The 19,383-nt window shown below is 34.3% G+C and overlaps 1 protein-coding gene across 2 annotated transcripts in view; it reads left to right on the forward strand.

Annotated features, from left to right (window-relative positions):
• Rprd1a (regulation of nuclear pre-mRNA domain containing 1A) overlaps positions 1 to 19,383 on the forward strand; it is a 57,300-nt gene that overhangs the window by 5,304 nt on the left and 32,613 nt on the right. For both annotated transcript variants that reach the window (XM_013358749.4, XM_005325568.5), the window contains exon 2: positions 17,890 to 18,019. In XM_013358749.4, coding sequence (XP_013214203.1) covers positions 17,890 to 18,019 — 130 coding nt within the window. The remainder of the gene's footprint in view (positions 1 to 17,889; positions 18,020 to 19,383) is intronic.

The following is a 19,383-nucleotide window of genomic DNA, read 5'->3' on the forward strand; positions in this document are numbered from 1 at the left end:
TGTGTGTGTATGAGAGTACAAGAGTTAAAAAAGACAAATGGTAACTTAGCATAATTGTGAAATGGTCTTGAGGACCCTCAGAGATCCACAGACTATTTGTTGAGAACTAGATCATTTCCTGTGAATTGGTGGTAAGATCAAGAACCTAGAATATTTTGCTTTGCCTTGAGCAGCCATGTTCCCTTTAAACTATTGATTCCCCTGAAAACTTAGTGAATTTATCAAATTTTCCTTGACCTAAAAAAAAGTAATTTTATTTAACTTTTCTTTCCTATAACATAAATTTAAAATAATATGAGTTGATGTTATTTTGCTATTGGTTAAGCAAATTACCTTGAATTTCTAATAAAAATAAGGGTGTATTTGTGCATGAAACAAACATAATGTGGCTGTTTAATTTTATAGGTTTTTTTTTTTTAAACGAATTTTTTGTTGAAATGGACAACTAGACCTCTCCTGTTGGTTTTCTTTATTCAGAAAACAATTATTGAACTCCTTCCTCTGTCGTGGACTAATAATGATCCAGCAGATAAAACAGACATAGCTGTCTTCATGGAGCTTACATACCAACCAGGGAAGTAGACCATTAAATAAGTTAACAGTACAGAAATACAAAGGAGAAATATAATTGGACATTTAGTTTAGTTTAGAGAATCTGGGAAGGCTTCTTTTATTTAATTTTGAACTATGAGTAGAATTTGCTAGGAGCTACACAAAGAATGCAGTGTTTCCTGTTGCTTTAATCATTTGAATGTAGATTTAGTTAGAACATTTGACATTTTATGTAGAACATTTCAGTTCAGAAATCCTTTTTGTAGCAAGGTTGGATAATATGAATTTTAGATAAGCCTTTAGTTTTTAATGTATGGAAAGACTTAAAATGGTTTAGGATACATTTTAATCTGTTTGTAAGAATGTATTAAGGGGATTATAATGATGAATTAGATTTTTTGGGTCATTTTTTGTTTGTTTTGTTTTTGGTACTGGGGGTTGAACTCAGGGGCACTCTACCACTGAGCATCATCCTCAGTTCTTTTTCTTTTTCTTTTTTGGAAGTTGTAGATGGATAGCATGTCTTTCTTTGGTGCTGAGGATGGAACCCAATGCTTCACAAGTGAGAGGCTAGTGCTCTGCCACTGAGCTATAGCCCCACCCCCTCTTTTTATTTTTAAGTTATTTAGGGCTTGCTGAATTGCTGGGCTGGCTTTGAACTTCTGTCTCCTGAGCCACTGGGATTACAGGCTTGTGCCCCTGCACCCTGGTTTTTGGGTTGTGGGATGATTCAGGTGCCCGTTAGTCTTACTCTCTCTCTTAAAGCTTCTCTTTAGTTCTTTCTATCTATAATAATTGAGAAATTGAAAAAAAATTATTATGATATTGTAAATGCTTGGATTTTTCAGGTATAGTTTTTAAACTGTACTCATGTTTGGATAGGTAATAATGTGCACATAATAGAGAAATTCAAAAGGCAAAACTGTTACATATTTACAGTATACCTATATGGTGTTGCCTCATTTAAAAAATGATTGCATTCTATTCCATCTTATGGATGCATAAAAATTCATATCACCATTCTATTGAAGCACATTTAGGTTATATCAGTTTTTGCTATTATGATTTATAAATATGGTACTAAATATGTTAGTGTTTTCTTAATGGTTTCAGCTGGTGATTTAAGAGATCTTAGTAGAAATGATAGGCATTAGTGTATCATATCATTCTTTTTTTTTTTTTTTTTTAGAGAGAGAGAGAGAGAGAGAGAGAGAGAGAGAGAGAATTATAATATTTATTTTTTAGTATTCGGCTGATACAACATCTTTGTTTATATGTGGTGCTGAGGATCGAACCTGGGCCGCACTCATGCCAGGCAAGCGCCCTACCACTTGAGCCACATCCTCAGCCCAATATCACATCATTCTTTAAAAGTTCATTTTTATTTCTATCCTTTTGAAATGCCTTATCATACATTAATTTTTCATATATATGAGTATTTTTCTATACTGTTATTCTGTGTGTATATGTATTTATGACCTACTGTAATACTCTATTCTTTTCTTTAATAAAAAAATGTTTTTGTAGTTGTAGATGGATGCAATGCCTTTATTTAATTTGTTTATTTTTATGTGGTACCAAGGATCGAACCTAGTGCCTCATGCATGTTAGGCAAGCGCTCTGCCACTGAGCTACAGCTTCAGCGTATACTCTATTATTTTCATGTGTGAAAGATTATTGCCCCCCTTCATAGTTCTTTTTCAGAGTTTCATTGAGTATTCTTTTGTTTTTCTGTATAAACTCTAGAATCAACTTGTCATTTACAAGAAAAACATTTTGTTATTTTGCAACATATATATATGATTGATTGTTTAAAGAGAATTCACATCTTTATGATGAAAAATCTTAGGAAACTGGGCAATCTTATTTTAAATGTGTCTTTATTGTATTGTTTAAATGGAAGTGGTTCTCAAACTTGTTCAGGTAGCCTTTTCTTGATGCTTTTATAAAGATCTGTAAATAATATCATGGAATGCACATTTAAATTTTAAACAATTGCCCAACTTTGTGTTATATGTATCTGTTTTGTTAGTTTTTTCACCACTGTGACCAAGAAACCTGACAAACACAAATTTTGAGGCCGGAAAGTTTATTTGGTGCTCATGATTTCAGAGGTCTTAATCCATAGATGGTCAACTCCATAGCTCTAGTTCCAAGGTGAGGCAGAGCATTGTGGTGAAGGGGTGGGGCAGAGGAAAGTAGCCCAGGACACTGACAGTCAGGAAGCAGAGAGCTCTTCACTGGCAAAGACAAAATATAAGCCCCAGAGGCATGCCCTTAGTGATCTGTTTCTCCTAACCACAACCTACCTGCCTTCAATCACTACCCAGTTAATCCATTCTGGTGAATCAATATACTGATTAGATTAAGACTCTCTTGGGTCTCTAATTTGTCAACTGCAGATCTTGGGATTCGTCTCCATAGTTCCATGAACCAATTCAGTAAATCTATGTCTCTGTACAGATATCATATTGGCTCTGTTTCAGTGGAAAACCCTGAGTAAAATCTGAATAAAAGTAACCTGAGCTCCTAACATTTACTAACATTTAGTCAGTAAATCAAATGTGTTTATAAGTTTAGATGTCATTATTTCTATTTTATACCATCAGTTTGTTGATGACTTAGTGATTCTTTTCTCTGTTATGGACCTGAATGTCCACTAAAAAACAGATGAATGGATAAACAAAGGTGATATATCCATACAGTGGAATATTATTCAGCCCAAAAAGGAACAAAGTACTGCTACATGCTGCAGTGTGGATGAACCTTAAAAACAAGCAAAGCAAAAGAATGCAGACACAAAAGATCACGTTGTATGATTCCATTATATGAAATAACTAGAATAGATAAATCTGCAAGATAGAAATTGGTAGCCAGGAAATAAAGGAGACAAGTGGGGGAGTTAGTTAATGGATGTCATGTGATCTTTGGAGGTGCTGCACATGTATCTGAACTAGATAGAGGTGATGGTTATACAACCTTACAAATATCCACTAAATGCCCCTGAATTGTATACTTTAATGTTTAATTTTATGTTATGTGAGTTTCAACTCAATATCAAGAATGATATAAAAAAATCTTGCACTTTAATGTATCTGTGTGCTTTTATGTACTCCTCCGATTTCTTGTTTCTTTTCTGTCCCCTAGTCTCCAGGCTGTAGTGACAACTCCTCTGCAATTTTGCATTCTCTCTTGGGAAAATTGTTTACCCATCCATGGTCTCTAGTTCTGTTTTTTGAAGTGGGGTTCTTTTTAAAATTCTACTTAACAACCAAAATTTATAAAAGCCTAATTTGAACTGATATCAATTTATTTTTAATACCATACAAAAACTCGTGTTCCTGAATGGCTTTGTCCCTCCTTTACGTTATTGTTGCAAATTACTTTTTTTCCCCCTAGTTGTCAATAGACCTTTAATTTATTTATTTATATGCGGGGCTGAGACTCAAACCAAGGACCTCACACATGCTAGGCAAGCACTCTGTCACTGAGCCACAATTCCAGCCCCTACATCTTTTTATGTTGTGTTTAATCAATAAACTTGTAAATTGCTTTATGCATTTGGTTTTTAAATCATATACAAAATGAGATTTTATAAACCAGAAACACAATAATATTGACTTTTATATGATACTCATTATTTCTTACTACTATAAATTACCATCTAGTGTTTTTTCCATCTTAGCCTGTAAACCTTTAAGCATTTCTTGTAAATCAGGTCTGCTAGTGATGAATTTACTAAAATATTTGTCTCTCTTGAAATATTTTATTTCAGATTTGAAGGGTAGTTTTGCCAGATATGAAATTCTTTATTTACAGTTTGTTTTGTTTTTCCTTTCAGTATTCTAAATATGCTCTCACTGTTTTTTAGGTGCTGTAGTTTTTGAGAAATGGCTTTTAATTTTATCAATGCTCTCTTGTATCTGGCAATCTCTTCTTTCTTACTATTTTTAAGATTTTCTGTGTCTTTGTTTTGATAGTTTGATTATAGTGTGTCTCACTGTGCAGCTGGGTCTGGTGGTGCATGTATGCCTGTAATCCCAGTGACTTAGGAGTCTGAGGCAGGATTGCCAGGTTCAAGACAACTTAGTGAGACCTCCATTCCAAAATACAAAATAAAAAGGGCTGGGGATGTATTCAGTTGTAGAGTGCCCCTTGGTTCAATCTCCAGTATAGGAGAGATAGGGGAAGTGATCCAGTGTGGGACTTTTTGAGTTTATCCTGTTTTGAGTCATTTATCATCTTAGATTTGTAGACGGATGTCTTTCCTCAAGTTTTGGAGTTTTTAGCCATTACATTAGTCTCCTCTTGTCCTTTCCAAAACCTATATGGATGCCTGAAACTATGGATAATGCTAAAACCTATATATTCTATTTTTTCCTATATATAGTATATACAAATTTAACACATTTTTTTTTTATCTTAACTAAGCACTTATCATGCACTGGTGGAAATTTACAGTTTGAGGTCTGACAGCAAAACTTTGCATGAGTTTCTTTTTCCTTCTTCACTTTCTTTTTTTTTTTTTTTTTTTTTTTGGTGATGTTGGGGATTGAACCCAGGGCCTTGTGCATGTGAGGCAAACATTCTGCTGACTGAGCTAAATCCCCAGGCCTCCTTCACAATTTAATGTGTGGAAGATTTGTTCTTATTGTCGATCTTAGCAACCACAGTATATGATTTTTTTTCTTTCCTTATTAAAAAAAAGATCACATATTCCCAGTTCTTTTACTTTCTTTTCTCTTTGCTTTCCCCTTGATTGTGTATTCTTTTAGAGTAAAGAATATATTTTCTGCTGCTGCTTATTTTTTTGGTACTAGGGATTGAACCCAAGGGTGCATAACCACTGAGCCATATCTCGGGCCATTTTTATTTTTTATTTTTTTGAGATAGGGTCTTGCCAAGTTTCTTAAGGTCTCGGTAAGTTGCTGAGGTCTGCCTCAAATTTGCAATTGTCCTGCTTCAGCCTCGGGAGTGGCTGAGATACAGGAATGCACTACCATGCCCTTCTCCCTAGTTCTTTTTACTACTGTTATTAGATAATTTATCACATTGTTTTTTAACGGTTCTGTGTTGAATTTATTACTGGAGGGCTAAATCTATTACATTATTTTGTCAGATCCTTGCACACATAGATATTTGAATAAATATGTGTTAAATGAGTTAAGAGAATGAATATTGGGAAGTATGTGGAGTCTGAGGCTTGTGGAGTTAAAAGAAATTTTAGAATAACTTATTTTTTATTTAAAAAACTTTTAAAGTTTTTGATTTAGGAACTTCTGACTTCTTCTGTCAAATAGTAAAATCCAGTTATGAATGTTTTCTTCATTGATAAAGACCTGAAAATTTTCTAGCCTTTATAATATGTCATGTTATTCCACTCTTTTCATGCGTAAGCATTCTTAGAGAGATGGCCTTTAAAATGTGGTCAGCAGAGCCCTGTGGATCACAAGACACTTTTAGGGATGTATAGGTCCACAAGGTCAAAATTATTTTCATAATATTACTGAGATTTTTCTCCATACATTGTGTTGACACATACCTTGATGATGCAGAAGCAAAGGTAAGTAAAAACCAGTAGTCCTAATCATTGGTTAAGGCAAACATGCCAAACTGTACTTAGTAGTCATTGTAGTTTTCATTGTACTTTTAAAAATGTTTTACTAAGCTCATTGAAGCAGCATAAATTACTAATTTTGTTTTATACTGGCCCTTGAGCATGTCTTATTTTTGGTTTGTTTATTTTCCTTACAAAAAATACATAACAGATTTACCATTTTAGTCATTTCTTTCTTTCTTTGTTTTTTTGCAGTAAGTTCTGGGGTTTGAATTTGAACTTAGGGGCACTTTTACCACTGAGCTATATCCCTAGCCTTTTTTATTTTTTATTTTGAGATATTGAGTTGCAGAGACTAGCTTTGAACTTGTGATAAATGAAATTTTTATACATACACACACTCAGCATTAAAAAGGAATTGCCATACTGTTTTCCATAGTGGCTGTGCCATTTTACAAGATTCAGTAAAGGGGGCTCCATCCTAATGACCTTACCTCTCAAAGACCTCATCTTTATATTCACCCTCTTGATATTTCACAGTGGGGATTACATTTAAACATGTGACACTTAAACCATATTCAAACTATAGAAATAGCCATCCTTAAAAAAAAAAAAAACATCCTAATGGACATGAAGTGGTATCTGTTTCTGGTTTTAATTTGCATTTCCCTAATGACTAGTGATGTTGAGCATTGTTTCATGTATTTTTTGGCTATCTGTACATCTCTTTGGAGAAATGTCTATAGAAGTCCTTTGCCCGTTTTTGAATTTTTTGTTGAGTTGTAGTTTAAAAATATATTCTGGTTATTAATCTTTTAGGAGATGTATCAGATGCAAATCATATATGGTTTTCTCTCATTCTATGGATTTTCTTTCTACTTGTTGATAATGTTTTCTTTCTTTTTTATCTTTCTTTCCCCCCCCCCCCTCTCTCTCTCTCTCTCTCTCTCTTTCTTTCTTTCCTTACTTTCCTTCTTTACGAGGGATCGAATTCAGGGGCACTCAACTACTGAACCATATCCCCAGCCCAATTTTGTATTTTATTTAGAGACAGGGTTTCATTTAGTTGCTTAGCTCCTTGCTTTTGCTGAGGCTGGCTTTGAACTTGTTATCCTCCTGTCTCAGCCTCTTGAGCTGCTGGGATTACAGGCGTGCGCCACCATCCCCCACCATGCCCGGCTTAATAATGTTTTTGATATTAAAGCTTTTGATTTTGTCAAAGTCTGCTTTTATCTTTTTGTTATTGTTGCCTGTGCTTTAGGTAGCCTAGCCAAGAAGTCATTAGCAGATCTAGTATCTTGAAACTTTTTCTGTATATTTCCTATGGATCTTATCCTTTTAGCTCTGAATGGTCAGATCTTTGATCCATTATGAGTTAATTTTTGAATAGTGTAAAATTTAGGTTAAGGTTTATTTATTTATTTTTTATTTTTTATACGCTCATTTGCTCCAGCACCGTTTGTTGAAAAACTATTTTTCCCCCTTCATTGAATTGCTTTTGCACCTTTGTTAAAAATAGCCTGAACATTTTTGTGTAGTTTTCTTTCTAGATTCTCTGTTCTATGTTATTGATTTATGCGTCTCTTCTGCCAGTATAACACAGTCTTTATTAATATAGCTGTAATAAGAAGTCCTGAAATCAGACAGATTTCTCTCACTGTGTCGTTTTTAAAATTTGTTTTAACTATTCTAGTTCCTTTCTGGGTGCAGTGGTGCACATCTGTAATCCCAGCAACTCCAGAGGCTGAGGCAGGAGGATAGCAAGTTCAGGGCCAACTTCAGCAACATAGCGAGACCCTATCTAAAAATACAGAATAAAAAAGGCTGGAGGTTGTGGCTCAGTGGTTAAGCATCTCTGGGTTCAATCTCTGGTTATCCCCCCCCTCCCCCCCCCCGCACAAAAAAAAAAAAAAACCAAAAACAAATACAACAGCAAAAAACACATGTTCTGGTTCCTTTGCCTTTGTATATACATTTTAGAGTAATCTTGTCTATATCTGTAAGAAAACATTCTACTGGGATTTTGATAAGATTTACATTAATCCTATATATTATTCTAGTGAGAATTGATACCCTTACTATGTTGAGCCTTCATTTGGAACTCTTAGACTAGTACTTTTTACTAGTATTTTCTTTGCTATTGTAGGATTCTTGCTTAGCAAGTTGTATTACTATTTTTTGGTGGGGGGATTGCTGGGGATTTTATTTAGGGGCACTGAACCACATCCCCAGCCTCATTTTTTAATTTTATTTAGAGACGGGATCTTACTGAGTTGCTTATAGCACCTCAGCCTTCCGAGCTGCTGGGACTTATAGGCATGTGCCACCTACATCTGGCTCGTATTACTATTTTTAATAAGTTTATTTTATTTTATTTTTTTAAAGAGAGAGAGAGAATGAGAATTTTAATATTTAGTTTTTAGTTTTCGGTGGACACAACATCTTTGTTTGTATGTGGTGCTGAGGATCGAACCCGTGCCGCACACATGCCAGGCGAGTGCGCTACCGCTTGAGCCACATCCCCAGCCCTAATAAGTTTATTTTTAAATTAATTTTTTTTGATGTTGGGGATTGAACTCAGGGGTGCTTAACTACTGAGCTATACCCCTAGCCCTTTTTATTTTTTAATTTGAGACGAGATCTTGGTAAGTTGCTTAGGGTCTCGCTAAGTTGCTGAGCTTGGTCTCTAACTTGTGATCCTTCTGCCTTAGCCCCTAAGTTGCTGGGATTACACGTGTGTGCCACCGTGCCTGGCTACAGGCTTAATGTAATGGAACTGTGGCCAACACCAATTTTCACTATTTTATTGATTTAAAATGTACATTTTGTTTTGGTAAAATTCAGAAGAGTAAAAACATGTAATGTAGATAAGTAAAAATTTATTACAGAGAGGTCAGTGACTTCCAAACTAATCTGTAAACCCACAGGCATCTGTAAGGAATTCGTTTTTCTGTTGTTGTTGCTGTTTTTTTCATTTTGGGTACCAGGTATTGAACTCAGGGGCACTTGACCTCTGATCCACATCTCCAGCCTTATTTTGTATTTTATTTAGAGACAGGATCTCACTGAGTTCATGAGGGCCTCGCTAAGTGGCTTTGAACTCGAGATCCTCCTGCTTCAGCCTCCTGAGATGATGGTATTACAGGCGTATAGCAACCTCGCCCAGCCTTTTTTTTTTTTTTTTTTGCCAGAAGTGTAAAGCTAATTCTAGAGATAACTGGGAAAAGTAAACTTGGAAGAAGAGTCAAGATGATTTTGAAGAAAAACTATTAATGGAGGTAGTATGCCATTTTAGGGTTTGAGGCAGACTGTAAAGTCATTTTAATTATAATAGCATGATGTTGGTACAGAATTAGGAATATATATATATATATACACACACACACACATATACACACATATATATGGAGCAGAATACAGTTGGAGGAGACTCATGTTATGTAATCCTATGACCTTTTTGTAATGCAATTTTACTTATCAGTTTTATGCGCTTTATCACTCTATGGTAAATTAGGCACTTCAAATCCATGGGAGAAGAAATACAATATTAATAAGTTATTCTTTGATTCCTACATAATACTTTATATAAAATTGACTCTAGTTGAATTAGATACAACACTGAAAAATATCAATTGTGTAAGCATGAAGAAAAGCATGAAATATTATGTAATTACTTCTTTTCTCGGATTGTCAAATGATTTCCTAAATAAGATACAGGCCAGAATTTATGTAGGAAATAGATTCAGCTACATAAAATTATAACATTTCTGAATATGGAAGTTATAGGACTGTTGACTCACATTAAAGATTTAAAATGTTATCCTACAGAAGTTGTAGGACCTTTGACTCATGTTAAGGATATAAAATGTTACCTGAAGAACAATAGAAAAAAATTGAAAGATTTTTAAGCAAGAAGAGATACAATGAGTCCTTAATATATAATCTTTTCCGAGGGATGGGTGCCTAAAATCTTGTTAATGCAGGCAGCAGTACAGGAGTACATTAGCTTTATCTGTTTTTCACCCCAGCTCAGCTATTGCAAAGCAGCCAGCTGTGTCTGTTTGAACCCTTTGTCCTGTGTGGTACAGATGGAATTCATTCAGGAATCATCTGTTGATTATGTACTTTCTATGGCAAAGAAAATAAAGTCAGTCAAAGCAGTTTTTGCCTTCCAACCACCTCTCTAGCTATGACAATGAACATGTCTTCATAATGCCACAGGGCAGAAAGAAAAAGTCCTGAAATTGTTAGAACTTATAGGCTTGGAAACAGTTTGAGAGAATACACTCTCAGGATCCAAGTACTTTTCCACAGTGGAGATATTTCTTTTCTCTTTCTTTTATTGTAGATGGACACAGTACCTTCATTTTATTTACATGTTTTTTTTTTTTTTTCTTAATGTGATGCTTAGGATTGAACCTGTGCCTCACATGTGCTAGGCAAGCACTCTACCACCGAACTACAACTGCAGCCTCCTGACCTTTCTTTTTTGCCTCAGAAAGTACTCATTTCTACCAAGGTCTTCGGAAGCTGAGGCAAGAGGATCACAAATTCAAAGCCAGTGTCAGCATCTTAGCAAGGCCCTATGCAATTTAGCAAGTCCCTCTCTCAAGAAATAATAAGTGCTGGGGATGTGGCTCAGTGGTTAAACTCCTCTGGGTTCAATCCCTTGTACCAAAAAGAAAAAGTATTCAAGAAATAAAAATTTCATATTTATGAAAATTTATTTTAACTTTCAGTTTGTTATACTACAATTCTATGAATTCTTAAATATTAAGTTATCTCTTAAGGGTTAAAGGACCGAATTAGATCTATCTCCAGGTTTTCCTGAACTAAAGAATCAGGGTTTATTTGGGAGAGAATCTAGTAAATTGAAGGTAGGCTGTGTAACTGACTCCTTCCTTGGTCTCAAAAGAGAGAACTGGAGATTATTAAGAAAAAAATAATTTAAAAAAATTGTTTAAAATGGAAATGGTAGAGGTGGGAGATTATCCAGAGTTTGGAACAGGCTTTTTAAATTAATTTATTTTTATTAATTGTTCAGTACATTGAAGATTTTGCACAAAACCTTTGTTCATGTCTCACTTGAATTTCACTCAGCTTTTGTGGCAGCATTCTACATTAAGCTCTAATATGCAAATCTTTTTTTCCCACCTAAAATTGAGTAACATCTCTGATTCATTCTGAATGAGAACTAGAATGGAGGTGCAAAAAAACGAGAAATTGCAATTCAAGATTGCAATTTCTATTCACTGACAGCAAATAGAATTTGCTGTCAGTGAATAGAACTTTTCTTTTCCATAAGTTCCACTTTCCTACAAAGCAATCCTTAACAAGTGATAGATATGGGCAAGGAGGGACTATATAGGAATATAAAAGGCAAATTTTCTGTTATTACAACTCTCCTTTTGAATTATCTCTTTCCTGGTCTTCCTCAGTATTCAAACTTACCTACTTGAGCTTTCCTAATGTACCTGAAGGTGTCCGGTCTGCATCCCCCCTTCCTCCTGCAAACTTCTAAAACTTCAGCACTTTGCTTTTTGTTTACAAAATGAAATTTAGCCTTATTAATTTGGTATTTCATTTAAAATCCTCAGTTTTTTTCCTAGCTTCATACTCCATTACCCTCATACATAATGAACAAGTGTACTGATAGGATCATGTGCCAGAGCTTCTGCCTTGAATAATTCTTTTGTGAACATCCTGTTGCATTTTTATACTTAGAGCTTAAAAAGGCTTTTGTGAACCTGTCTTTCTTTTATACTTAGTACCTGATGCAGTGTTAGTGAATATGGTATATATTAAATAATTATCTGGTGAGTGAATATGTGGCATGAAACCTTGATCATTCATAAATATCCTTTGGTTAAATGTGTTTATGGTTCCACCTAACTCAGAGAATATGATTAAATTATGCTTAACATTTGAGCATTTAATATGTATTCTCTGTGATCAAAATATCCAAGAAAAGCTTAGAGGAGGAAAAGTTTACTTGGAGCTCACAGTTTCAGAGTCCTTAGACCTTCACCTCCATTGCTTTGGACCCAGGTTGAGGCAGCATGGCGTTGAAGATGGGCCCAGAAGAGGAAAGATGCTTAGCTCATGGTGGGTTTGGGAAGCAGAGTGGGGTGGAGGGGCTACAGGAAGAACAATTTTTTCAAGACCTGTGCTCAGTGACCCACCTCCTCCGATCATGTTCTACTTGCCTATAGTTACCACCCAGTCAGTCCATTCACACTAGAATGATTAGGTAGCTCTCACAGTCTAATCATTTTCACCTCTGTACATTCTTGCATTGTCTTACACATGAACTTCTGGGGAATACCTCATATCTAAGCCATACTGTGTACCTACTGTGACTTCATTCTTGTCTATAGTAATTCTGTGTGCCAGGAAAATAAATGAGGCTGTTCATACACTAGGTAAGTGCCTTATTTTGCCACCAAGTTATCACTCCCAAGTCTTAACAGTTGTTAGTAAAACCTCATAATGGAGTTTTATTTTAAGATAATGACTTTTCACCTGATTTTCTTCTGTAAGACTTGTAGTAATACTGATTCCTTCCAATGGTTATATGTGTGTGTGTGTGTGTGTGTGTGTGTGTGTGTGTGTGTGTGTGTGTGTGTGGTGTGTGTGTGTGTGTGGTGTGTGTGTGTGTGTGTATTTGCTTCCATTTCTTGCTGTTTTCTGTGTAGACACAGAAAAGGTGGTTCTCTTTAAAAGGTGGTTCTTTTGTTTATAGATAACAGTAAGATTTTTAGCCATTTTTTTTGTATTTATGAGCATTGTCACCTACTGTAGTTTTAAATTTAATCTTCATAAAAGCATGGGTGTTAATTTAAACTATGATCTTGTAGACCATAGAAAATGAGTAGGCATGTGGTCTTTACTATTTAAGAAAATAAGTAATGTTCCTCCCACTTTCTCAGTGTTACCAAATAAAATCAGATTATGAACTGATTATGAGTTAGTGAACCTAGATAACATTTCTTTAATTTTTTTTTACTGCCCAAGTTTGTTTCATATTATCTAATAGTGCATACCGATTTCTTCTGAAAGCTTAATAGTTTGATCTTTTATTTGAAATATTTGTGAGACATTATATAACCACTTTTATGATGAACTGAACTTAAGATACTAGGCCCTTGTGGGGAATATGCTCGGCTTTTTAAAAAAATATTTTGTTATCAATGTATCTTTATTTTATATATTTGTACATGGTGCTGAGGATCGAACCCAATGCCTCACACATGCTAGGCAAGCACCGCACCTCTGAGCCCCAGACCTATGGTCAGCTTTTTAGATAATGTTATGTTACCATATATTAGTGGAACAGATTTTGTATATTTGTGTGTCTGTTGTTGTAAAAGGCCCTGGGGTGGGCTGGAGATGTGGCTTAATCGGTAGCATGCTCGCCTGGCATGTGTGCGGCCCGGGTTCGATCCTCAGCACCACATACCAACAAAGATGTTGTATCTGCCGAAAACTAAAAAATAAATATTAAAAAAAATTCTCTCTCTCTCACTCTCTCTTAAAAAATAAAATAAAATAAAATAAAATTCTCTTTAAAAAAAATAAAAATAAATAAAAAATAAAAGGCCCTGGGTGAGAGGAGGAAGTGTTAAGATTTAGTTCAGGGAGGTGGGCTATAAGAAAATAGTGCTTTGTAATATAAATATTAAGTGGTACTTATTTGACTTCTCCCTGATTTGGGGAATTGAACTCAGGGCTATGCTGTATCACCGAGATACATCCTCAGACTTTAGTTGTTTTTTTGTTTGTTTTTGTTTTTTAATTTTGTGACAGGGTCTTGCTGGTTTGCCCAGGTTGACCTTGAATTTTTTGATCCTCCTGCCTAAACCTCAGGGTAGCTGGGATTACAAATGTGGGCCACTCTCCTAGTTTGGCTTGTACTTTATTCGTATAAATATAGCAGTGGGACATAATATTTATTTATTTTATTTTAAAAAATATTTAATTTTTTTAGTTGTACACAATACCTTTGTTTTTATTTATTTATTTTTTTGTGTTGCTGAGGATCAACCCAGGCCTCGCATTCTACCCTCCCTAGACAAGCATTCTACTGTTGAGCCACAACCCCAGCCCAGGATATAATATTTATAATTGCTTTCATGTTGTGATTTATTTGTAGAGGTGAAATAAAAGAGGAAAGAAGGAATAATGTTTTATTTTTTTCTAATTTTCTTTTAGTTGTTGGTGGACCTTTGTTTGACTTATTTATGTGATGCTGAGAATTGAAGTCACATGATAGGCAAGTGCTCTACTACTGAACTATAGGTATCTCAGCCCCTAACTAGCATTTTAATGATGAGACCTAGCATCTGCCACTTTGTTTAGAACTTGCAAACTACTGATTAACTAGGAAAGATTAATTTTGATCTATGATTAGCATAGTCCTGGCATATAACAAACATTGAATAAATGTTATTTGAATTGAACGGAAGATTTACAAAATAGATATCTTTGGGGAAGACCCTGTGAACAACAGAAACACAGGAAATGACTAGCTCATACCCCTTGTTTGACCTTATATTCTGTTACCAACAGAGAGTTTTTTTAAGGAATCTTTGCCTTTTTGTTAACTTTGTGCCTTTTCTTTTATAACAAATTAACCAGAATTTGTTTGAGAAATCATTTTTTTATCATTTATAGCATTGTTTATTGTGATTATTTCCATTAATTATTCGATCTGTGTAATTTTAAATGGAAATATTCTATTTTTTCCCCCTCCTTGAAAATTCAAATAAGGTCATAATTTTTGAGTTTTCTCATTTTTAGTCTGAGTTCTACAAAGAATAAAACAAAAAAAATCTTGTTATTTGGACCTTATACTGAATCCGTACTTCTAGTATAGAATGTCCTTTGAGATTTGTTGGGAAACACATTTTGAAATCTTGTAAATTTTTATTTTAGTATGCATCATAGAGGCACTTCTGAATTATTTTTGAGAGGTTAATTACTCATGAATCTTAATATTCTAAATTTTATGGTAGAATAGCATAACATAAATTTACCATCTTAGCAATTTAAATGAACAGTTCATTAGTATGAAGTACATTAATATCATTGTGCAGTGGGTTTCCAGAGCTCTTCATTTTGCAAAACTGAAGCTCTGTCCATTAAACAATAAATTCCCAATTTAAATAAAATATTTTCCTCCGCCTTCCAGAAACCATCCTTATGAATTTGACTCCTCTAGGTACCTCATGTAAGTAAATGAGACAGTGTTTATCTTTTCATGACTAGGTTATTTCACTTGGCATAACATCCTCAAGGTTTATCCATGTTGTAGCATGCGTCAGCATTTCCTTTTTAGGGCTGAATAATTTCTGTTGAATGTATATATAATAAATTTTGCTAATCTGTAAAACTTGAATTGCTTCCCTTTTTTGGCTATTGGGAGTGATGCTGCTAACATTCTAAAACATTTTGATTTGAGTTGCTACTTAATAATCTCAGGAGATAATTTCTTTCATTTATGACAGAAGGAATAGTTTAGTTGATTAAGGAATCCTTTGCAGTTTGACTTTATAGATTCAAATCCTGGCTCTTACTTTACTGGCTCTTTTATTGTTGGCAAATAACCTTTTCCATGTTTGTTTGCACTGAAGCAAAATGGGTTTAATAATGGTTCCTTACACTGTTTAGATTAAATTAGATAATACATGTAAATTGCTTAGAGTAGTGTGGCCTGTAGCAGAAGTTGAATAAATGTTATACTACTAGGAAAAGGAGCCCATTGGTTTAGGTACCCATTCAAAAGTACTGCAGGTGGTCTCTCAATTAGATAATAAGAAAATTTAGAGTTTCTAAACAGATTTGATGCTGAGAAGGTGAAAACCTGATTTGAATGATACCAGCATTTTCTTAGTGGGATTGAGAGGGTTGGGGTAGGTAAAAACGAGACAGGGTTGAGTACTGGGACATTGGCCTTTATAATCCTTTTCATGGGAAAGGGTCCGAATATCTTCTTAACCATTTAGACTTTGTGGTTTATGTAAACAAGACTAGAGACCAGAAGAACCAGAAGTTGTTCTTTATTATAGCCATTTCTTCCTTTGTTCCATGCCAGTGAATTTTGAAAGCATGAAAAGAGGTGAGCAACAACTTTAGACAGGCAGATCAGCTTATATATACAGTGGCATGACTTGAGTTTGTAAAGTCTGATTTGTTCTCTTTCATAATGTATTGTTTATTGTGGGAAAGTTTGGCTTCTGGTTTGCCCTCATGAAAGATGTGAAACTCTAAAGTGACTTTTTTTTTTATTGGTTGTTCAAAACATTACAAAGCTCATGATATATCATCTTTCATACATTTGACTCAATTGGGTTATGAACTCCCATTTTTACCCCAAATACAAATTACAGAATCACATCGGTTACACACTCACATTTTTACATAATGGCATATTAGTGACTGTTGTATTCTGCTACCTTTCCTATCCCCTACTATCCCCCCTTCCCTCCCCACCCACTTTTTAATACATTGAAGGCTTAAATTTATAAATTCAATACTTAAATCTAGTAAGTGCAGCCTGATCAGCTAGTCTCATGAATAAACACTGGATAATTGATCTTGATCATAGGTTCTCTATACCATTGTGCTATGGTTGTCACAAGCTCTTTTCCTTCTCAATATAATTGCACTACCATGAATGGTTCAACTTTAATTCTAGTAAAACTGTAACATGAAAATAGTCCATAAATTTACATTAAGCATTGACTTTTTCTTATTGTGCATATGTCTTTTTTTTTTTGTTTTTTGGTGTGTGTGTATATATATATTGCGCCAAGGGCCTCACACAAAGCTAGACAAGTGCTCTTACCTGTGAAACACACCCTAGCCCATGTGTGTATGATTCTTATTTGAGTCATTTTCAGAATTACTCTGCTTCTTACTAACATTGTACCTAGTGAAAATGTACTATGACCCACAGTTGTTGAATTTTGTGTTTCCTTCAGGTGACTATGCCATGTAATATAGTGAGTAGGGGAATATTTTTGTCAAAACAAGTTCATTTATTTAAGGTCATGTAATCCAAAGAGGGAAACATCTAAACTTTGCATAGTGTCCCTAACATTCAGTCTGTTAGCTTGGCAAATATTTATTGCATAAATAAAAACATGTAATTTATTGAAGCGGTACCTCTTTCAGCCTATTTACATTTGTATTCTGTTGTTTCACAATGAGTTAACATTGATTTTGAATCAACATGGATATTAAAACACTTCTAAATTTAATGTAAGATTTAGGGTTCCATCTTAATAACATGAATAGTCACCATCTTATTTTAAATGGCTCTATTTCACAGTGTTGGTAATGGTTTTAATACAGTTAAATAAATATAAGATGGAATTATAGAGATGCATTTATGTATAGGCATAAGGATTTCAGTGTATAAAGCTGTTTAGTTTGGGAATGATGATAAGACCAGCAATCAGATATGTTAAGTAGTATGGATGCCTTAGTAAAACTACAAGGAGATGAAAAGATGTGTCATTGATCTATCTTTGCTTCTTAGGTTCTCTTTTTTTTTCATCAAATGATTATCTTTTAGAAGCTGTAGTCAACCTGGTGAGGTTAGTAGCAGTGACTTGATAAGTTTGGTTGTAAAATGAGAAGCTAGGGTTGAACATGATACTTGAAGGTTAGTAGATTTATGTAGTTCTCAAACTGCTTAATTATGGATTGATAAAGTTTGTCTAAGTTGAATGAGAATATTTTAAGTAGATCAATTTTTTTTTCTTTGAATTTTCCAGCAAAACCCAACAGGAAGCTTACTTTTCTCTACCTAGCCAATGATGTCATTCAGAACAGCAAAAGGAAGGGGCCGGAGTTTACAAAAGATTTTGCACCAGTTATAGTGGAGGCTTTTAAGCATGTTTCAAGGTATGACAATTTGGGGGGTATTAGGTGATCTGTTTTAAATATGGACAATATTTCCTTTTTTTGCCTTAATCCATATAATAAAAAAAAACATATTTCTTTGAAGCTTTCATTTGGAAAGAATTCTAACTGGCATTTGTAAATGTACTAAATGCTTACTGTGAAGGAAATTTCAATTGTTGCTAAGGAAGACATTTTGAGTACTTAAATGATAGCTTTTCTTTAATAGACCAAAAGTACTCCTGTATTGGAATGAACCTCATTGAGAATGATTGACGATATTGAATTGAAAATTTGTGTGCTATAAACTGGTGATCTGGATACACTTAGTTCTCCTTTTCCTTATATCATTTTTAATGATTTTAAGATTTTTTTTTAGGTATTTGGATGTGTGTTTTAACATTTCCAAATATTGTGGAAATAAAGAATATTTATTTAGGAAAATCAAAAATGTTGAAAAATTTTGCTAAGGTAATTCTGAAGGAGGAAATCTATATTGTGGCTTATAGTGTTTTAAAGACTTATTTCTGAACATTATATGCAGGTATGATAGATTACCAGGCAAACACTGGGATAAATATTAATTTCATCTAAATTATATAATTCAGTGGTGAGTGGTGGTGGTCTGTGTTGATTTATATAAGGGTGAAAATCTGCTCACCTCAGGCCATGCAGTTTTAGTCATAGTAGACACATTTTTAAAACATGACAGTGTCAAATGCTGCTGTATGTTGCTTTCTAAATAGATATTATTTCCCTTCCAATTTAGATGCTGCCTTCTACCTTCTTTTCAAATGTTGGTGTTTCTTAGAGCTAAGTCCTACACTGCCTTCTGGGGCTATGTTCTTCACTTGCCTCTTGGTGATTTGTACATTGCGTGTATTTACTTATTATCTATACCCTAATGACTTAGAATCTTATCCTTCAGTCCAAATTTTTTTTCTGTTCTTGACCTGTATGTCCAGTTGTCTTTTTACATTTCTACTTGGGTACATCTTAAGTATCTCACACTGTTTATTACTGAACTTAAAATGTCCAATTCTTCTTTCTCCTTCACTCTCCATATTCCATATCATACACATTTCCTTAGTTGCTTTCTTTTTCTTTTAGTTGCTATAATGTCTTTTTTGTATGTTTATAATGGCCTTTATTATTTTTTAATTCCTATGGGAACATGTAGCCAGCGTTGTAGAGCTAGTGTTACATTTTCTTGCCTTTGAGATCAAGCCTAAGCACTTAAGATTTTCCTTCATGGCACCTCCTACCTTCAGACTTATGTCTTATTTCTAACAGATAAACAGCTTGTAGTGTACACTTTTAGCTAACTCAACTTTTTCTAAGTTCTGTCTACCTCCAAGGCTTTTGTA

Source organism: Ictidomys tridecemlineatus, chromosome 13 (genome assembly GCF_052094955.1).
Source record: "Ictidomys tridecemlineatus isolate mIctTri1 chromosome 13, mIctTri1.hap1, whole genome shotgun sequence".
Classification (NCBI taxonomy): domain Eukaryota; kingdom Metazoa; phylum Chordata; class Mammalia; order Rodentia; family Sciuridae; genus Ictidomys; species Ictidomys tridecemlineatus.